At 41.6% G+C, this 20731-nt stretch overlaps 1 protein-coding gene across 2 annotated transcripts in view; it reads left to right on the plus strand.

Moving 5' to 3' along the window:
• WWC2 (WW and C2 domain containing 2) overlaps window positions 1-20731 on the plus strand; it is a 289038-nt gene that overhangs the window by 205012 nt on the left and 63295 nt on the right. For both annotated transcript variants that reach the window (XM_077477273.1, XM_077477274.1), the window contains exons 13-14: window positions 179-250; window positions 2059-2142. In XM_077477273.1, the coding sequence (XP_077333399.1) occupies window positions 179-250; window positions 2059-2142 (156 nt within the window). The remainder of the gene's footprint in view (window positions 1-178; window positions 251-2058; window positions 2143-20731) is intronic.

Here is a 20731-nt window from a genome sequence, read left to right on the forward strand (position 1 = left end):
TTGCTATTGTCTCTCAATACTACTTGTAAAGGACTAAAGTTAACTTAGTCTGCTTACAAAGATATATCCACCATGTCCAACGTTCTTTAACCACTAAAGGGTATTGGTAAAGCATTGGTTATGTCAAAAAACTATGGTTTTCTTCCATGTCCTAATGTTGTCTTTTGCTCTCTATCAGGCCTTGTGAAGATGTGGCACTTAGTGAAGGATATCCAGTGCTTGGGGCAGCTCAAGTTCAGTTAATTCTGAGGTGAGAACTACAGCTTTAGATCTCAACAAGAAGAGACTTGTCACTGTGGTAATGCTACCTGCAGTGTTTATTGAAGAACAAATGTGCAACAAAGGGACTGTCAGAGATTGCAAGGATGGAAACAACTCCTAATCATAGATCCATGAGTTTATTTTACACAGTTCTGTGGCACTGACACTTTTCCTTTAACACTTTACAGAGAACTTTGAATCACTAATATAACTACCTGTCTCATGAAGAAATTCACAATCTAATGTCTTATTAATGGCAGGGTCTGAAGGAAGACATGCCACAAACGGCCCCACAGCAATCAGATTGTTCTTTTTATTCCTTATAACAGCAAAAGAAGAATCAAATGGGCAATATTGATTGAAACCATTCAAATGTAAAACCCAGAGTTCCTTCTTTGCTGATTATGCAAAATATGTTTGGTCTAATTTACCTCTTTTACTAGAATAAATAGAACACTTGAATGCAGTAGATGAATGTGTTCTTTTACATTTTTATTTTGAGATGGTGTCAGCCTCAACAACACCAAAAAGCTAAATGTATTTATAATTGCTACCGGTAATAAGTGGATAGCAATGTATTCTGCTGCTCTCTAGTGGAATGAAGAATTAAAAAAAAAATTTAAAAAATGGAACTACAAGTAGGCTTTTTTATGTTATTGATAGCAGAGAAAGTTAGATCCTCTCTATATGTTTGTTTCCTTATTTGGGAGATTTCCCTTCACTTGCTGTCTTAAAGAGGGGCATAGCGTTGATGTCATCCCAGACATACCATGACAGTAAAAAAAGAAAGTTTCACTAACCATTGTGGTTTCACGGGTACAGAAAGTGAGGGGCAAATGTCTTCAGAGAGTTATAGAGAGGACAGGGGAAAAAAACTGACAGGATCTAATCACTCCTCACTGTGTTAATAAAGAAAAAGCGGTCCCATTTTACATTCTCAGGAGAAATCTGTGCTGAGGAGATATATATAGCCACATGCTGGGCTTTCATGGTAATCCTTTACAATGTTTTGAATCACAGATCTGGAAGTATGCAGATCCGGAGTTCTGACTTTACTTGCTGTATACCTGTTTTGGGTCAATGACTCAAAATTCAGGGCTGTACTAGCAAGCAACTACAAGCAACTAGTAATTCCCAATAATATTCAGTGGTGGTAGACAAAACATTTCCCATTCAACAGGTTGTCTTTAAAGAGGAGCTCCAGTCTTAGTTGAAAATTAAAATTCAGCAGCTATAAAAACTGTAGCTGCTGGCTTTTAATAAAGAGCCACTCTCCTGTGCCACGATCCAGCAATGTTCTCACCCCAACTGGTTTCTCCCCTTGTCCTCTCTCACTGACACCCTTACTATGGGCACCCGGCTGTGACAGCTTGTGGTGCTGTGCACTGCGAATGGCCCTGCAGTCTTCTGGGACATATTGTGAACTTCTGCTTCCAATCACTTAGGCAAAACCAGGTACTCGCCTCGTCCCCCCCCCCTTCTCCCCAAAAGCTCCATTTCACAAACAGGAGCAGGGGAGGAGGCTTTAAAGCGGGACTTCCCCTTTTGGGTGTAGTTCCGCTTTAATGTATACTTTATTCTTTAACCACCTTTTACCCCTTTGTCCAGTCTTTGACAAACTTAATATAGGAGTTCTTAAATTCTCAAAGTTACACTGTTGAGAGAACATTTGCTATAGAAGCCTCTAACGTCTTAGTTATGCTCAATAATAGTAATCATTAATTTACTGTACATTTGCTTTTTACCACAAATAGTATCTGCTCTGTGACTTTTTTTCTATACTTTTTGTATCCCTAGATATGATTCAGGAAATGCCAGCTTTGTCATGATCATTGGAGAGGCAAGATACCATCCCTCCCGGATCCAATATGATTCCAGAATGTAAGTGAAATACTTAGTGTTGGCAGTCATACATAAGTCCCCATGCACACAAGTGTCACAATTTACTATGACGCCCATGTGCAGTGTGCCCGTGTGCAAAAACTGTGCATAAAGATTTGAATAATGTTGCGTATAGGCAAGTAAAGGTGTGCAAGCATATAGACTAGTAAAATTCTTCTTCATTGCCAGTATTGTACTCGCTTATACTCACGTAAACATTAAACAAGTATTTTACTGCTCTGTCCTTAACGCTGTATTACTGATCTTTACCGAGCAGTGTGCAATGTCCCATAGACAGCAATGCATCCCATCTCATTTTAGATCAGTAAAAAACAGCATTTTTTACTCCCATGTGCAACAGGCTTTACTATTGCCATACGTTATATCTGTTTTTATCAATTGATTTGTTATTTAGTTTAGTTTAACAATGCTAAGGTTCCCCCCTATCAGATACAATTTAAAATCAGCGCTCAGTGGAACTCAACATAAATACAATCAATTCATTAAAAATATCACATTTAATCAAAAGAGAAGCACAGAGGTAAAATCATTAATATCCAGCACAACAGTGAGGGATGTACGTATTGCACAGTCAAGTAAAAATCCAAAAGTAGGAATAAAGCAAAAGTAATAGTACACTGTGCCACCTTCCTTCAGGAAACAAGGGGTTAACTCTCGGCTATAGATCTATTAACAGGTAGCCAAAGCATAGAGGACACATAGCTCCATGTTGCAGTAACTTGGCAATTCACTTATCGCAGGCTGCTGTCCACTTAAAAAACATGTGCGCTATTTTAATCTCAAGTTGAGATGACCAGGGATCAGACAGCGCTGCGCCAAAACAGTCACCAGAGTACCTCTATTCACGATGAGCGGCGTCCTATAGTGTATGTCCGAGAGACATCAGGTTGGCATCCCATGACGCCCGCCGTGTGATGAAGAGGGGAGTAGCCTGAGTCGCCGGGAACGACCGGAAAAGGACAACCACTACCGTTCGTAAAATGGAGCTCCCGTTCGGAAGGAAAGGGCAGTCAGTGAAGCTCAGTAAGTTGCCGTGACGACAGTGACATGTTTCGCGCGCACTTTGTCAAAGTCCCCCCTATCAGATATCTGTGATCTTGCTTATTGATTACAGTTGTAGCCGTCCAGTCTGTTACCTGTCACAATGGCTGAAATTAAAGACTCTACAGAAAACCCAATCCCTCACTGCCCTATGGAAAAAGGGGAATTTATATTGTCTGTTTCTTAGAAACATGAATATTATCTGCTTAAACTAAATAAACATTTTTTTTAGTTTAACTTTTATGTGCATTGGCCTACATAGTTCCGCATTGACAGTAGCTAACATAGTCAAAGGTGGCTTCATGGGATGAAGAGTGGCTCTCTGGTAAGTCACTGCTGATACTGACTATGGCACTAATGTAATGGACAGTTTGCTTCCCACTGACTGCAATTTCAGGAATGTTGTCCCTACCGATATTATTGATTTTTTTTTTTCGTCATCTGAACACTAAGACTAGGACACTTTTTTTTTCTTCCCTCTCTCAGCATTGTAAACCATACTATGTTATATATTTCTGACCACTATACTTTGTAAGCTGGTGTATACATTTACATACTTCTAAGCCTCACGTTTTACACTGTGTTGAATGTTACACATTTCTGAGCCCTGCACTTGATTTGCTATGTTGTACATTACATAGTCCTGACACCTACGCTCTAAAATCTATGTCATATGTACTCCTGTCCCCTGCATCCTATAAGCTAGCTTATATGTTACATGCTTATGATTAGTGCACTATATTGTATGTCGATTTTCCTCACTGCTGCACTTTGTATGCTGCATTGTATAAACTGTGCTAAATGTTACATATTACATGTTTATTGCATGTTACATATTCCTGATCCCGGCACTATGCAGCATGTTATATGTTTCATAGTCCTGACCTCTACACTCTCTTCTTTAAGGTAGGCAAGACAAGGTTTTGTCTGTCTTCTTGTGCATCCTGCAGAGTCATGTAGGCTGGATACACAGGGGAGAAAATAGGAAGTTCATTGTTGCCAATCACAATCATCAGTTTGGCTCACATGCAGGAATGTCACATAGGACAGATAGTTGTAGAGGAAGGAGGAAGCTTAGGACTGCATTACTCTGAAAATTGGCATTCTCAGACTGAATCACAGTGCTTAAAGGAGTTGTAAAGGCATAAGTTTTTTTTATCCTAATTCATTCTATGCATTAAGATAAAAAAGCCTTCTGTATATAGCAGCCCCCTCGGCACCCCCTTATTACTTACCTGAGTCCCTTCTCTCTGCAACAATTTCCACAAGTGCTTTAGCTGTCCCAGACTCTCTCCTCCTGATTAGTCAGGGAAAGAGAGGGGCAGGGCCTGGTCGAGCCTATACTCGAAGCTCTGACTCGGCTCAAGTGCCACCTATAGCAAGCTTCTGGCTGAGGGGGCACTCAATAGGAGGAGCCAGGAGAGCAGAAGAGGGACCCGAGAAGAGGAGGATCAGGCTGCTCTGTGCAAATCCAGCTGCACAGAGGAGGTAAGTATAATATGTTATTTAAAAAAAAAAACAAGCCTTTACAATCACTTTAAGAGGGATCAGCTTGAATTATATTGCCACTCAGATTAAGGAACTATGATAAAATGGCAGGATTAACAGGTATTTACTAACTAAGACTCTAAAAAAAAAAAAAAAAAAAGAAAAAAAGATCAGCTCACATAGTGGGATAATGGGACATTAAAATGAAATTTAACATTTTGGGTTTACTGACGCCTTAAAGCAGAGTGCCACCCAAAAGTGGAACTTTCACGTATTTGTCTCCTTTCCCAATTCCGGACGCTATGCCATCTCTCAGAAGTTCATGCCCCCTTCTCCTTCCTCCACCGCCAGGCCAATTAGAAAGCGTAGCGCACTTCGTGCATGCGCGGTAGGGAACCAGATGTGCAGCCGAAAGGCTTCACTGCCGGGTTCCCTTACCAGGAATGGTAGCGGCTACATCTTCAGATCAACTGGGGTGCCAACATAGCGGGCTCCCTGGACAGGGTAAGTGTCCATATATTAAGTCAGCAGCTGCAGTATTTGTAGCTGCTGACTTTTCATTTTTCATGGTGGGGCGGACCTCCTCTTTAAGGAGTATTTATATGGTACACAGACTGCAGTATATACGTGCAGTGTATACAGTGAATAGAGTCAGGTTTAATATAATCATGCCCATTAAGGACAATTCAAAGCAAGGAATTTGCCACTGTGCAGGTAGTGCACCCCAACTTATTCCTCCTCAGTGTACCCCGAGGCCTGCCTTTCTGCTCGGCTTAAAGTTCAAGGAACCTAAAGACCTGCCTGCCTGCTAAAGAAAGTAATATTGTATGCTGAAGAGTTGTTTTAGGCTTCTGAATATGGCATATGCTGCTGATCACGGAAACGCTCTTTAATGAACCACCTCACTTCCCTTTCATACAATAGATAAATGGTCTCTGGTTGACCTTTTTGTGTTATGCTGCTGATTACAAGAGGTGATAAAAGACTGTTTTGGGAGGGTTGCTGTGCAGCGAACATGTAAAGGATGTTAAAGCCAAACTAAACTCATAGATTTAAAGAGGTGGTAATCTCCTCTGTTTTGTTTGTGCCTATAATAAGGCTTACCTATAGGTACTGTAAATATCTCCTAAACTTGCACAGTTTAGGAGATATTTACTGTATACTGCGCCAATTAGGTCATCGGTGCATGTGCTCTGAAGAAATGGCTGCCCGTGCTGTTTCTTCAGGGCCTGTGCTGTGACCATGGCTTCCGCATGCATGTGAGGGAGTGATCATCGCGGCAGAGACCGCAAACCCGGAAGAAACACAGAGGAGGATGTCGGCCATGTCAGCGGTGTGTGTGCACCACTGCAAGGCTTTGTTCAAGTACAAGTATTTCATAATGAGCTAGTATGCTATGCATACTAGCTCATTTCACCTTTGTCTTGCAGGGTTTTTTTTCACGGGGGTTTATAACCTCTATAACATTTCCAAAAAACAGTTACCCATCAGTGCATGCCAGGAGTGTAACTGTCCCATTTGCTTATGCTTTCAACCAAACTGTCAAACCATTAGTGTTGGTTGGTGTCAACTGATCACATGTGATCATCATGGCAGTTGAAGATCAAACAGAAGCTAAGATGGCAGTTACCTTGGCTGAACACGATAGGAGGGTTTAGTTCCACTTTAAAAAAAAACAAACATGTTATACTTACCTCCACTGTGCAGCTTGTTTTGCACAGAGTGGCCCCGAACCTGCTCTTCTGGGGTCCCTTGGAGGCTGTCTCGGCTTCCTCCCTCAGATGCTTCTCACGTTCATGCGTGCTCCCTCGCATGGTGAAAAGCATCTGCGGGCGCGCTCCCGTGATACAGCCGGCGGCTATAGCCGCTCGCTGTATCACACGGCCCCCCCCCGGCGCTCCGCGTCAGTGGATGTGATTGACAGCAGCGCGAGCCAATGGCTGCGCTGCTATCCATCCATCCACTCCAGCCAATCAGCGGCCAGGCTGAACTGTGGAAAGGACGTCGGGGGACGAGCGCGGGACATTCGAGGGGTGAGGTAAGTAAAACGGGGGGGCTGGGGGGGCCGGCACTGTGAGATGTTTTTTCACCTTAATGCATAGAATGCATTAAGGTGAAAAACCATTTACCTTTACAACCCCTTTAAGTGCAACCCATAAAAAAAAACACCCATAATTATACCTCTTCTGCATGCTATAGACCTACCTCTTTTATGTGCTTTTGGCCCCTCATTCTGTTGAGACACCATCATATAGGCACGATCACATCAGACAGACTTCTCGTATATGTGGCCCATTTCATTTACAGTGAATCGCCCCTATTTTGTCTCAAACTGGCCCTGAAGAGAAGCAGATGCAAAAGTAAGTATACATACATTCTCCTTTTACTCCTCAAAAATGTATTTTAGATAGCAGTCTTCAGTTAGTTTCACAATTCCAAAACATCAGATATTATTGCGCGTCGATCTTTTAAAGACAAAAGTACACTTCAAAAAGTCATAGTTGGCTTGGGGTGGAACCAAGCCTTTTAGCCAGGGGGCAAAGCCGGGTAAGTTGACATTCAGAAACTGCTGACTGGTTAGTGTGCAGGAGTAGATAATGAAGTTCCTTTGTGATCATTGCCTAAGGCATTCAAGATCGTGCTTGCATGCACTTTTTAAATGTAAGTTTTCTGTATGATTTGTTTTCATCTTAAACTAAAGGATTTTATAGGATTAGTGCTTTTTCTGCTTTGTTCTTACGTTGTGTATAAACAGAGGGAGTCTATTAACACTAAGAAGTGTATTTGGATGAGGAGTTATTGCCACAGGAATATACCTAAGCTGTGTTTGCTTTTCTATGATTGAAAGGTGAACAGAATTTTCCAATTTGATTTGGGCGGTTGGAATTTACATGCAGAGATTTAAAGATATACAATTGAGAAAAAAAAGTCTAGGACTTTTTGTAATAATGAGAAATTACCAGCTCACTCTGTTTTATTGATTGTGGGCCTATAATCGATATATATAATATAAATATATATAATATTCATATTTATATTCAATGGATATATTTTTAGAGATCAGCCTAAACGATGTATGATGTTTTTATATATAATTGTGTTTGTCAATTGTATTCTAAAAATGATGTATGTAGCAACTATAGTTGGGTTGTGGTTTCTGTGGTTTTATTTTTTTGAGTGCAGAAGATATCATTTTAATTTATTAGCTATAGTGTACGTTCCCTTTGTCTCAGCAACATTCAGAAAGAGAGTTCCCTTCATGAGCAAAGTTGAAGGAAAAAATTCCTCTTAAGTACTAAGTGCTTTGTGATGCGCTGGATATACAAGTTCAAAGGGTAGAAAGCATATACAATGGAGACTGCTGTTTTGGTTGATGTCTGATTTATCTCTTTCATCTTGCTTTTGCCTTTTCTGATTGCAACTACACAGGCATTTTTCCTTTTTTTTCCCTTGAGGGATTTAAAGTCTTGTAACCACTTTCAACCATATAAAACTAATAGTAACAGAAAATGGCAAGTATATTTCTGAAACGTCTTTGCTTTTTTGGCTGAAGAAATAGATCTAGAATAATTGGATGTATTTGGACCTGTGGCATTTTGCATTTTATTCTCCTTTTGTCTATCCGCTTATTTGGACTTCTTTAAAGGAAGCTATGTGAGTTGGAATGGAACGGTCACTGGTGAATTGGTTTTAGAAGATGCAGTATCTGGAACTGCCGTCTTCATCCTTGCTTTAACTGTCTAATGCAGCCTATGTCAACTAGGATTTTGTGTAATCTCCAGGTTCCTCCGGAGGTTCCTAGGGGTTTTCGTGATCAGTGTCAGTAACCACTGACACCGATCGTCGTTTTAGATCTCTTTGAGAGGAGGATTCTTCCCACTGGCCATAAATGTAAGGCGCATTCTTCCCACAATGCTAATGTAATGCGATTTGTAGATACAGTAAGTATTATCAGGGGTTCTTTGAGACCAGAACATTATTTTAAGGGTTCCTCAATGTTAAAAAGGTTTGAAAGGCATTCACAATCCACATGTCTGTTTGATCAGTGACTTTATGCGTAGTTAAGCAAGGATAAGTATGACATCACTGGGAACTGGCAGTGTAAAAACAGAGAGGCAATGGCCACTGCCGTATAATTGTCCTGCTAGGTTTCTTTTTATAAAGCAATGAGCAGTGTGCATAGGGCAGTATCCAATAGCAATCGGTAAACATCTTTGAAGCAGACCTTGCAGCACAGAATTAATGTAAACTACTGCCTGGATTGATACAAAATAATAAATAAAAATGTTTTTACCATATAGAGAAATGGATCCTGCTTCTTTAGAGCATGTTATAAAGCACAGTGCTTGTGCTGTGTTGTTTGGCCCCCTGTATTACCTGTAATACCTGGCTGATCCTGCCAGTTTCTGCCCTCCCCTTTGTAAACTGACCATGGTGTGTCATGACTGCTGAGCCCTGACAACGTAGTCCGTTTATGTGCCTCCTCCAACCGTAGCTCTCCTCTCCCCCTATGTGCTCCTGTGTCCCCCTCCTCTCTCCCCTCCCTGCCTGTCTGCCCATATGTCAGTGCCCACCCCGCAACTCCTCATGCTCTCATAACAGTATAAAATTTATATAATCCTGCTGGTTCCCTAAGACCGCTGCTCCTGTCTTTGTGCTTTATTAAAAAATGCATCCTTTACCGGGTTTCAGAGCGGTTTCCGGTGATCACATGATCGGCCGGCTTTTTCTCTCCTCTCCTCCTCCTCGCATCCCGGCTGACATCAGTGAGGGAATCGGGCCGAGAGGAGACACAGCCAATGATGTGATTGCAAGGAGCCGCTCTGAAACCCGGTAAAGGAGTTATTTTCTTAAACAAAACACACACAGGAGCAGCTGTCATTAGGGAACCAGCAGGATTATGTAAAGTGAAAAAACAACCACTTTAAATGCTTTTCCCAAATCTTGTGAAAATGTGCACCGGGACAAATTACATTAGCATACATCATCTGCTTATTAAGGGATCTCACGTGCACTTCATTAGTGGGCTGGTTAAAAGAAATGGAAAAAAAAATACTACTTCTGTTGACATGCTTTAGAAACTGATACCAACGCCTGCCTGGGGAGACATTTTTGGTAAAGTGTGCAAAAACTCAAAATCTATTTTTCCATTTGCTTGGCATCATGCCTCACGAGACTCATCAGCAACTACTTAAACCTGGATTCTCCCATCAACACAAATTTACTTTACAAACATGCAAACACAAAACCAAAAATGGATGAGCACAATACACCTTTTATGCAATAAATCGGAAGTCACCGTGAAGTGACATGGTATTTACTGATTGAGTGTCGGTATCTCTCTGAATCTGTGTCAAACAGCATAGGCTACTTATCACCACAAAGTAGGCCATTTTACATCTAATCTGCCCTCCTTAATACAGTATAAAAACATCTACTGGAATAAGGCTGCAGGAATGCCTAGCCATACAATCCCCCATCTGTCTGTAAAATCCTGCTGCTGTTTTGGGCACAGATTACCCAGATCTTGCCAGTTTGACCATCTGTTCACACTTTCGTATCACTTTTGATATTGTGTTTCACAGGTGCATTAGCTTATTTAGTAATATGAAAATGTAAAATGATTGTTGGAGCACAGTATCAACCTTCTTTTTTTTTTTTTTGCTTTCAGTTTTTTGCAGATTGTGTTGTATGCCCATAAACACCAGTATGCATGAGGCCTTTTTTCAGTAAGGCAGTAAACAAAAATAGTTCCAATACAAGAGGGCTTTTTACAACAAGCCAAGAATAAAACAAACAAAACATATGCTCGTTTGAGCCACTAACTAAACAGTATCTGGCCATACACGGGGCGTGGTTGGAATGTGAGCCCAGCGGGACATGTGCAGGCTAAGCTCCGCTCCTATCTGATCCTGGCCATATCCTTCGCAGTGTGGTTCTGCTCTGTTGACCCAACCTGCTCTTGGTCTCCTTGCTGCTTCTGCAGTGTTTGCGTTGCGGTGTCTCCCTGTGTCTCCAGGCAAGCCTAAGCTGATTAAACCTCTGGTGGGTTTTTACCACACCCCACCACCATTGGCCATCTTGGACATGAGGTCTCCTCATACTGCAGTCTCGGCAGGCACACAGACACAACTCCGGCAGAAATGGAGGGGGCCAGCCCAATTGCTACAGACCTTCGCATTGCCATCACCTCCTGCAAGGTAGATCTCACCTCAAAAATTGACATGCGTTCCACGGATAACTTCCTCATCCATCATGATATGGAGAAGTACTGAGGGCAGTTCTCGGAGGCTGAGTTCCACATATCCACCATGGATGACATGGTTCGGTCAGACTCCAGGGAGCTCCATGCTCTGTGATGCCAGGTAAGCCCAGCCAGCCCTCCAAGAGAAATCTGTGAATATGGACAGCTGGCTGGGCCACAATTACCTAAAGGTGGTGGGGAATTCCTGAGTGGGCGGAAGGCTCTAACCTTCCTTATTTGCTGAGCAATTTCTAATCAATCTACTCGGCCTACACGATCTACCTCCTATGTTTGTTGTTGAGAATGCCCACAGAGTTCCCCCTGCTCCATTGATCCCTGGTGCTTCAGCGAAGCCCTGGCGCTCAACTACTGGGTCCATGACATGCTCCTGGTGGCTGCAAGGAACAAACAAGAGCTGGTCTAGGAAAACACCAGGGTCTCTATTTTTCCTGATTACTCGCCTGGAGGGCATGCCTTTACCGACATCCACTAACGTCTTCAAAATTGTGGTCTAAAGTACAGCTTGCTTTATTCTAGCCGACTTCGGGTTCTAGATGATGGTACAACCCAATTCTTCAACATGTCGGCTGTGATGGAGAGCTAGCTGCAAAACCGATGACTTTCCACCTTGCTTTATAATACATCTTTAAGTCTTTTACCCTTCCTTTAATACACAGGCACTTTGGCTTTACTTTTCCTTGTCAGCTTTGGGCTCTGCAGCCTGTTTTACACTGACTTTCTCTTGCTGCTCTTTGTCCAATCCCGGGCAGGGTGCGTCACATTTTCAGCATGTTTTCTTCACACCGCTATTACACCTGTGTCTCATGGGAGTAGCTAGCTCTGTCTGAGACACTAGAGACCTTTTGCAATTTTTTTTCCTTTTTTGCATTTCATCTTTTTCTTTTTTCTGTGCCATGTTTTTTTTTTTTTTTTGATTGGCGTTAGCTCCAGGTTCTCAGTTTGGAGTAAAAGCCTTGCACTGCCGGGACGTTTGTTCTGTGCAGTGCTTCGGTTGGGGGTCTTTTTTTTTTTTTATCAGGAATGTTAAATGTTTTAGTATAGTACTTTTTATGGTGCATTGGCTCGTGCACGTTTTGCTGCCCGTTAGCGACTCCCATGTCTCCTCTCTCACTATCCTGGATTGGTCATGTTGGTTATTTTGCCATGGCTATTAAACCTGTGAAACACCTCCTTGGTCCTCTTCTGAAATATATGTGACCTTATTTCCAAATATAAAAGTGTTACAAGAAACACATCTGATGGGCAGCAAAATACTTACTTTGAAATGTCCCTGGATACAAAAGGTGTTTCACGCCACATACTTTTCCCTCTCCAGAGGGGTTTCTGTTTTAAACACTTACAGACCAGAAGATTTGGCTGCTTAATGACCAGGCCATTTTTTGTGATATGACGCTGACAATTGCGTTGCTGTACCCAATTTTGGGAAAAAATTTTTTGCTATAATAAATATGCCTAAAAATGTTTTTAAAAAACAAATTTTTTCCTCAGTTTAGGCCAATATTTATTCTTCTACAAAAAAAAAATCGCAGTACGTGTATATTGTTTGGTTTGCGCAAAAGTTATAGCGTCTACAAACTATGGGAAAGATTTATCGCATTTTTATTATTATTTTTTTTTTTACTAGTAATGGTGGTGATCTGTGATTTTTACTGCGACATTGCGGTGGACAGATCTGACACTTTTGACACGTTTTTGGGACCATTGACATTTATACAGCAATCACTGCTATAAAAATGCACTGATTACTGTGGAAATGTCACTGGCAGGAAAGGGGTTAACACTAGGGGACGAACAAGGGGTTAAATGTTTGTTCCCTATGTGTGTTCTATCTGTGGGGGGATAGGACTGACTGGGGAGGGGGCATATCGTTGTTCCTACTTAGTAGGAACAAACAATGTCTCTTCTCTTGACAGAACAGGGATTTGTGTGTTTACACACACAAATCCCTGTTCCTGCTCTTGTGCACCTGATCACATGTAGCTGGCGGCGATCGTGCCCGCTGGCCACGTGTATCAGGTTTCCCACCGTGCAGCGGGCGCTTGCCTATCGCCCTTAACCACTTCCCGACCAGCGCACGACGATGTACGTCGACAGAATGGCACGGGCAGGCATATTGGCGTACATGTACGTCCAATATTCGTTGCCGCCGTGCCATCGGGAGCGCGCCGCCGGCGGCGTGCTTCCGCGCTGGTCGGGACCCCCGTGAGTCCGGTCGCGGGACCCGCGGACTCGATCGCCGCGGGCATCCCCGCGATCGTCTCACGGAGCGGCCGAATGGAGGAAATGCTGTATAAACAACATTTTTCCATTCTGCCTAGCAACTAGTGACGCTGATCTCTGCTCCATGTGATTGGAGCAGAGATCAGTGTACACTAAATGAAAGCCCAACCCCCCCACAGTTAGTAACACACCCCTAGGAACACTTAACCCCTACACTGCCACCCACTGGTTAACCCTTTCACTGCCAGTGTCATTTACACAGGAATCACTGCATTTATATAGCAGTGATTACTGTATAAATGACAATGGTCCCAAAAATGTGTCAAAAATGTCCGATGAGTCCCCCACAATGTCGCAGTCACAATAAAAATCGCAGATCGCCGCCATTACTAGTAAAAAAAAAAATAATAAAAAATTATTAATAAAAATGCTATAAAACTATCCCTATTTTGTAAACGCTATAACTTTTGCGCAAACCAATCAATAATCGCTTATTGTGATTTTTTTTTACCAAAAATATGTAGAAGAATACGTATCGGCCTAAACTGAGGGAAAAAAATGTTTTTTTATATATTTTTGGGGGATATTTATTATTACAAAAAGTAAAAAATTATGCGTTTTTTTCAAAATTATCGCTCTATTTTTGTTTATAGCGCAAAAAATAAAAACCGCAGGGGTGATCAAATACCACCAAAAGAAAGCTCTATTTGTGGGAAAAAAAGGACGTTAATTTTGTTTGGGAGCCACGTCGCACGACCGCGCAATTGTCAGTTAAAGCGACGCAGTGCCGAATCGCAAAAAGTGGTCTGGTCTTTGACCAGCAAATTGGTCCGGTCTGAAAGTGGTTAAAGGTACAGACGTACCCATATGACGATTTCTCGGAAACTAACCACTTTGCCGCTGTATATCAGTATAAGCTAGTCGGTAAGTGGTTAATTAGCAGATCTCTCTCTTGTGTGGTAGAAGATGTTATCACTGATCCTCAAAATTATTCTGTTGATACTATATGTAACCAAAAAAATATTATTGTGAACGTGTATTTGCTGCCACCTTTTTAAGAGGTTGTAAACCGCTGCAGTATAAAAAAAACAACAACTTTCACTTGCAAGACAATTGCATAATTGCTAGAGGCATACTAGGCATATATATATATATATATATATATATATATATATATATATATATATATATATATATATATATAAATTTTTTTTTTTTTTTTTTTTTTTGCATACTAGCAGATTATGAAATATTTACCTTAGAAAGAAGCCCCCTAGTGACGTGCTGTCACCGCTGACAGGGCTTCCATCTTCCCCTGGTCTACTTTGCGGGTTTGCGGACTTCAGCTGAGTGAAGGACTTGTATGCCGGACCTTCAGAGCACATGTGCTGGTGACGTCACTAGCTGCATCAAGTGTGAATATCTCCTAAACTGAGATAATCATTTTACCTACAGGTAAACCTTATTATAGGTTTACCTGTAGGTAAAATTCACAAAGCAGATTACCGCTTTAAAGTGGATATACTGGATTTATTGTTGAAGCTGTCCACACAAAATCTTTACTTTAATGCTACTCTATCACGTGACTAAGCCAGACCCATCCCCTCCTCAAATTATACTAGCGATCTCTCTACCTGGGCCCAAGAAGCACTTCGGCATTGGAGGAATCCCCAGTTCAGAGTGTACGCCTGTTTCTCCACAACCTATAAAACTTCCTCCTGAACAGACTTGACATTTGGCAATCCCTCCCTCCTGAGTGATGTTCAGGAGATATGTTGCCTTTCTGCAGGGTCTTTCAGATCACTGCCCACTTTTGATGAAGGTACATGCCCAACTTCACTCTTAGACTCTTTGGCATATAAACTTACATCCCCATTTAGCTGAAGTTGCCCAGTTGAACCTACGTTGTCGCAAGCAAGAGTTTTTGAACATGAGAACAAAAGGGAGAACATTTCTGGGCATATTAGCACCGCATGAGCGCCCGCTTACCATTATCCCAGAGAACTGTATGTCCACAGGTAATATAATTTCCACGCAGGAATCCAATCTGGATGAATTCACCTAATTTTATACTGCTTTTTACTCCTCTTGCTCCCATCAGACTTCCACCCCTTGTCCTTGGCTCCTTTTTTGGATCCCTTGGCCTTGGGCTGGCTATCCAATTTGCAATCTAACTCTTTGGTTCGAGAGATCCTCCCAGAGGAGGCTATGGCCACCATACTTTCTATTCCCAATGCACGTCACCTGGGCCTAATGGCCTCCCTATTGAATTTTCCAAAACACGTGTGGAAATATTGACTCCAAAATCTGCTTCCCTATATAATGCATGTCTGAATTCTGGTTCCCTACCCTCATTCATGCAGGAAGCTCACGTCTTCCTTCTACCCAAGCCCCTGAAGGACCCCTCCTTACATTGTGCCTCTTATAGGCTGATATGCTTTATTATAGTTGTGATTTTAAAATGCTTAACTCCAGAGTGTACCAGGTTGTCACCTCTTTGAAAGATCAGGATTAGATTATTCTCAAACATTCATGTACAACACCTGAACCAGGAATCTAGGACTATAACTACACTTAGACTATAGAAAGTGTATATATAGAACAAGTCCTTTGATACAATTGAATGGTTGTTCCTGTGGGGGGGGGGGGGTGTTGAGGAAGATGGGCATTTCGCTCTGCTTTATTGACTGGGTGTAAACTGCAAACCGTAACCCCATGGCACATACTTGCTTGGTTATCTTTTTCATCCCCTTCACTTCATAGGGGTACAAGGCAGGGCTGCACTTTCTCCCCTGCCTTATTCACCTTTGCTATCAACTGCTGAGACTGAGTTTCTCCTAAACTGAAAGGATTGAAGTTGTGCTGGTTGGAGGAGGGGGTGGCTTTATTTTTTATTCTTTATTTTTTTTAATGATGCCGACCCCTCATTACAAGGAGCCCTTGCTGTATAGAATACCTTTGCAAATTTTAGAGGCTTACGAGTCAATTGTCACAAATCACAGCTGTTTCCAGTGCAGTGGGTTGATACCTTTACTTAACTATGTATTGTATGTATTGTATCTCGCAATGTTTCTGAATATAAACTGCTTAACTTGCTGCCAGTCCTATATGAGGTCAAGGGTAAATTGAAGGCATGACGCAATCTCCCTCTCCCCCTGATTGGAAGTACTTTTAGATTAAGCTAATTTATGCGACCAAAGTTCACCTATCTCTTCCATAACTCCCCTCAATGGATTTTTTTCCCCCTAACTCAACCAGCTAATCCTGTGGGATTTTCAACCGACTAGATATAAACTCTCTACACTTATTGGACCTACCTCGGAGGGCAGCCTGGCTATGCCTGATTGTTACAAATACTGTTTGGCTTCCCAACTAATTCTGGCACATTGGTGCTGGCAGCCTGTCTGTACTAATTCCTCTACTTTATTGGAGGCTGCCATTCTCAATTCAGTGGAAGCCCTCCAATGTTTACTGTTTAGAGGCTCAAAAGCCCCTTAAAAGTTGACCCCGTCTGTGTACCACCTTGAAAGTCTGTAAAATGGGGTTTTGTTATGAATCTATCCATTTCGCTACATTCTCTCCCTATATGTCTCTATGGCTTAACCTCTCTCTCCCACACTTTTACACTTTCCCCAATCCCTCTCCCTCTTTGGGCCCAGTATAAGATTAAAGTGATGAAGCATATAGTTGGGTACCAAAGACTGTTGCTCTTTCCTGCCTTACACACTAAATTCAATCTTCTTCCCCATTATCATTTTTACAAGTTGCTAATGCGTTCAATACTCCATTTCTAGGTCGCCAGCTCAATCTCGCCTTGCTGGAGATTGTCAGGGCTGGGCTCAGCACCTCCTTCTCTGAGCTGGCCGCTCAGCTGTCGCCTAATTGCCAGCTCCTATCTCTCTACAGTTACTCAGCTGTTAATGATATCTAGCTTGTCAGTCCTGCCTACTTAAGCCATCCAGCCTGGAGGATCTCTGCCTTAGTATCTGTAATGTTGACCGAGGCGATCTCGTGCATTCCTGTTTAAAGACTTGGCTGACATCCCTTCTGGCTCCAGATCCTGCTTGCTGTTTCACTACACTGATCCTTGACCTTCTGGCTTGGCTGACTATCCATTCTTGTTACTGAATTATTGGCTGTTTTGACTATGTTTGTTCTATTTACTTTTTTTATTAAACTAGTGTGATTTAACTGTACTTCTGTCTCAGTCTGATTTCATGGTTTCTGACAGAGATGTTCTCACCCAGTGGGAGATTTCATACATATATTCTGGTTATGCAATACAGCTTTGTATTGGCAGAATGTTCTTGATGTTATCGCCTCTGTGGTACATATTCCTATTGCTTAAACACCTGTTTTCTATTCTAGGCCTGGTTGAAGAATTAGCTCAGAATTTGCCACTGAGAACTCTTTTAGGCCTAGTTCACACCCATGCATTTTTTAGTTCATTTTCAGTTTTGCAGAAACACACTACAGTCCATTTAACATGGTCTCCTATGAGTTATGTTCACATCTGTGCATTTTATGGAAAGGACCAGGGACTTTTTTTCTGGTTTTTGGTTCCATAGACTTCAATAGATCAAAAATATGTATTAAAAAATACAAAATGCACATGAAATATGCAACCTGCATAGTTTTATGCCAGGAAAGCCATTACACTTAATTGGAAGAAGTCTTCCCTTCCCTCGTACTGATTTTGGGTGAAGTTGGTTAATTCCAATTTGCTCTTGTATCAAGATAGTTATGGTAATAGAGGTTTTCTGACTAAGTTTAATAAAGTCTGGTGGTTGGATAACTCCTCAACTGCCACTCTGCTAGATTCCTAAAAGTCCACAAGGCATTATCTTAAAGTGATTGTAAAAAAAAAAAAACCTTTTATACATTATTATACATTTTATATGCCTGCTCTGTGCAATGGTTTTTCACAGAGAAGCCCCGATCCTCCTCTTCTGAGGTGCCCTGGCAGGGCTCCTGGAATGCCCTCACGGAGAGCCGCTTTCCTTGAGGACACCCGTGTGGGCACGATCGCGCTCACGCTCTTGATTGACACAGACAGTAGGACTCAACCCTGCCTCCCGCTCTCATGTCACTGTATTTGATTGACAGCAGGGGGAGCCAATGGCTCCTGCTGGCCATATAATGTAACATTATGATGTAAGTGCATTACTTTTAATAAACCTATTACCTTGAGGTTTTTTACACTATTGGAGGCTCTGTCTCAATTTCTATCCCACACATGTGGAGAGTGTCTTTATTGATCTGGATGGAGAATGGCGTGTAAAAGTGGCTCTTCAATAACATCTAATAAGGCGTTATTTGCCAGACATGAGAGTGAATGGCAACAGCATCTGGCAAGCTTTATTCTTAAGGGAGTGGAATTGGCACACATCACTTTGAAGGATTTTGGTGGATCAACGAGATTTTGTTTCACTATTTTTTTATCACTTTAAGTTGGACTGTATTACCATATTGATTTGCATATGATGGAGCATATATATTTTTTGGATATGCCATATGGACACGTTTCATTATGTATGGGTGTTTTATGTTGACCATTATAGGAGTTTTTAGGAGTTTTGTAGATTATTTTAGTATGCCACTGTGGAATTATTTGTCTCTCTCTCTCTCTTTTTTACATTGACATCACAGACAGGTGTTTTTGTTTAGTGCAGTGTGCACACATATATTTAACTTGTGGCTCCTAGTTTAACCATCATACGACGGCCAGGCAGCACAGCTCTTGTTGTGGACGGGCATTATATGGCGTCCGTCCATTTAAACAGGGCATGCGCGCGATCATGTGTACGCAGTCCTGTACCCTCAGTGGCGGCATGTCACGTAGACACCGCTCGCCACCAAGGGGGGTGAACAGCCATTGGCCATGGCTGTTTACCACGTGATGAAGTCAGGACGATCACAGATTGTACCGCCCCATTTTGCACGGCGCATGCGCGCAATCTCGAGTGCGTGTTTTCTGATGGCAGCGTGTTCCCGGAAACACTGCTCGTCACCGACGCTGGTAAATGGCCATTGGCTGACGGCTGTTTACCACGTGATTAGCTGTGATCCTTTCACAGCCAATCACTGAATGTAAATACAGGGTTCTCCTCTTCACACACCGATCAAAGTACCTGTCACCACCCATCAAAGTACCTGTCACAGTCCTTCTTAGTACCCGAGTACCTGTCAGTCCAACTGAGTACCCGAGTACCTGTCACATTCCATCTGAGTACCTATCACAGTCCATCTGAGTACCTGTCACAGTTCATATGAGTACCGAGTACCTGTCACAGTCCATCTGAGTACCTGTCACCGCCCTTCAGAGTACCCAAATACCAGTCACTAGCCCATTCGAGTTCCTGTCACCAGGCCATCAGAGTAACCGAGTACCTGTCACCAGGCCATCAGAGTAACCGAGTACCTGTCTCCAGCCCATCAGAGTACCCAACTACCTATCTGCAGAATATAAGTTGGGGTGTTTGCTTTTCAAAATGGGGTTATTTTGTGTTTGTAGAATGCCTGAAGGTACTACTTCAATGTTGGGCTTCTGTATGTGGCCAGGCTGTGTAAAAGTCTCACACGTGGTATCGCCATACTTGGAAAGAGTTGCAGAATGTATTTTGGGGTGTAATTTGTTGTATGCCTATGCTGTGTGTGAGAAATAACCTGATAATATGACAATTTTGTAAAACAAAAAGAAAATCTTCATTTTGCAAAGAATTGTGGGAAAAAAATACAACTTAAAAAAAACTCACCATGCTACTTATTTAATACCTTGGAATGTCTACTTTCTAAAAAAGGGTAATTTGGAGGGTATTTGTAATTTCCTGACTTGTTAGTGTCTCAAGAAATGATATGCCTGATGTACTGAAGGCCCGATCAGATGTGATAAATTTTAAGTGATTGGCAGCATATTTTGTAGACTCTATATAACTTTCACAAAGACCAAAAATTATAAACATATTTGGGTTATTTTTACCAAAACTATGTAGCAGTATAAATTTTGGCCAAAATTTATGAAGAAAAATTACTAATTTGCTAAATATTTATGACAGAAACAAGGCACTTTTTTCACAAAATGTATGGTCTTTTTTTATTTATAGCTAAAAAAAAACACTAGTGATTAAATAACGCCAAAAGAAAGCTCTATATGTATTAAAAAAAAAAAAAAAAAAGACGCAAATTTCATATGGGTACAGCGTTGCATGACTGAGTAATTGTCATTCAAAGAGAGCACTGAAAGCTGAAAATTGGTCTGGGCAGGAAGCGGGTGTAAGTGTTCTGTATTGAAAAGAACCAATTTGTTTAATGACCCGGTTATTGGAACGGAACCTTGTGGTTAAGTGAGGAGAGCCTGTATATATAATTTTTTTTTGTAGTCAACACCAATAGGATATATATAGAATACCTAAGAACTACTAATGGTATATGCAAATATTGTAATGGAATTTATTGTTCATAAGAATGTAATACCCATTAGATCAAAGTACAAGAAACCAGTGCAGAATCCATTTGTACATAAATGGCTACTGGTTACATAGATAGTTGTAAATG

Source organism: Lithobates pipiens, unplaced genomic scaffold (assembly GCF_037356315.1).
Source record: "Lithobates pipiens isolate NorthernLeopardFrog02 unplaced genomic scaffold, aLitPip1_a1.2 Scaffold_13, whole genome shotgun sequence".
In the NCBI taxonomy this organism is placed as follows: domain Eukaryota; kingdom Metazoa; phylum Chordata; class Amphibia; order Anura; family Ranidae; genus Lithobates; species Lithobates pipiens.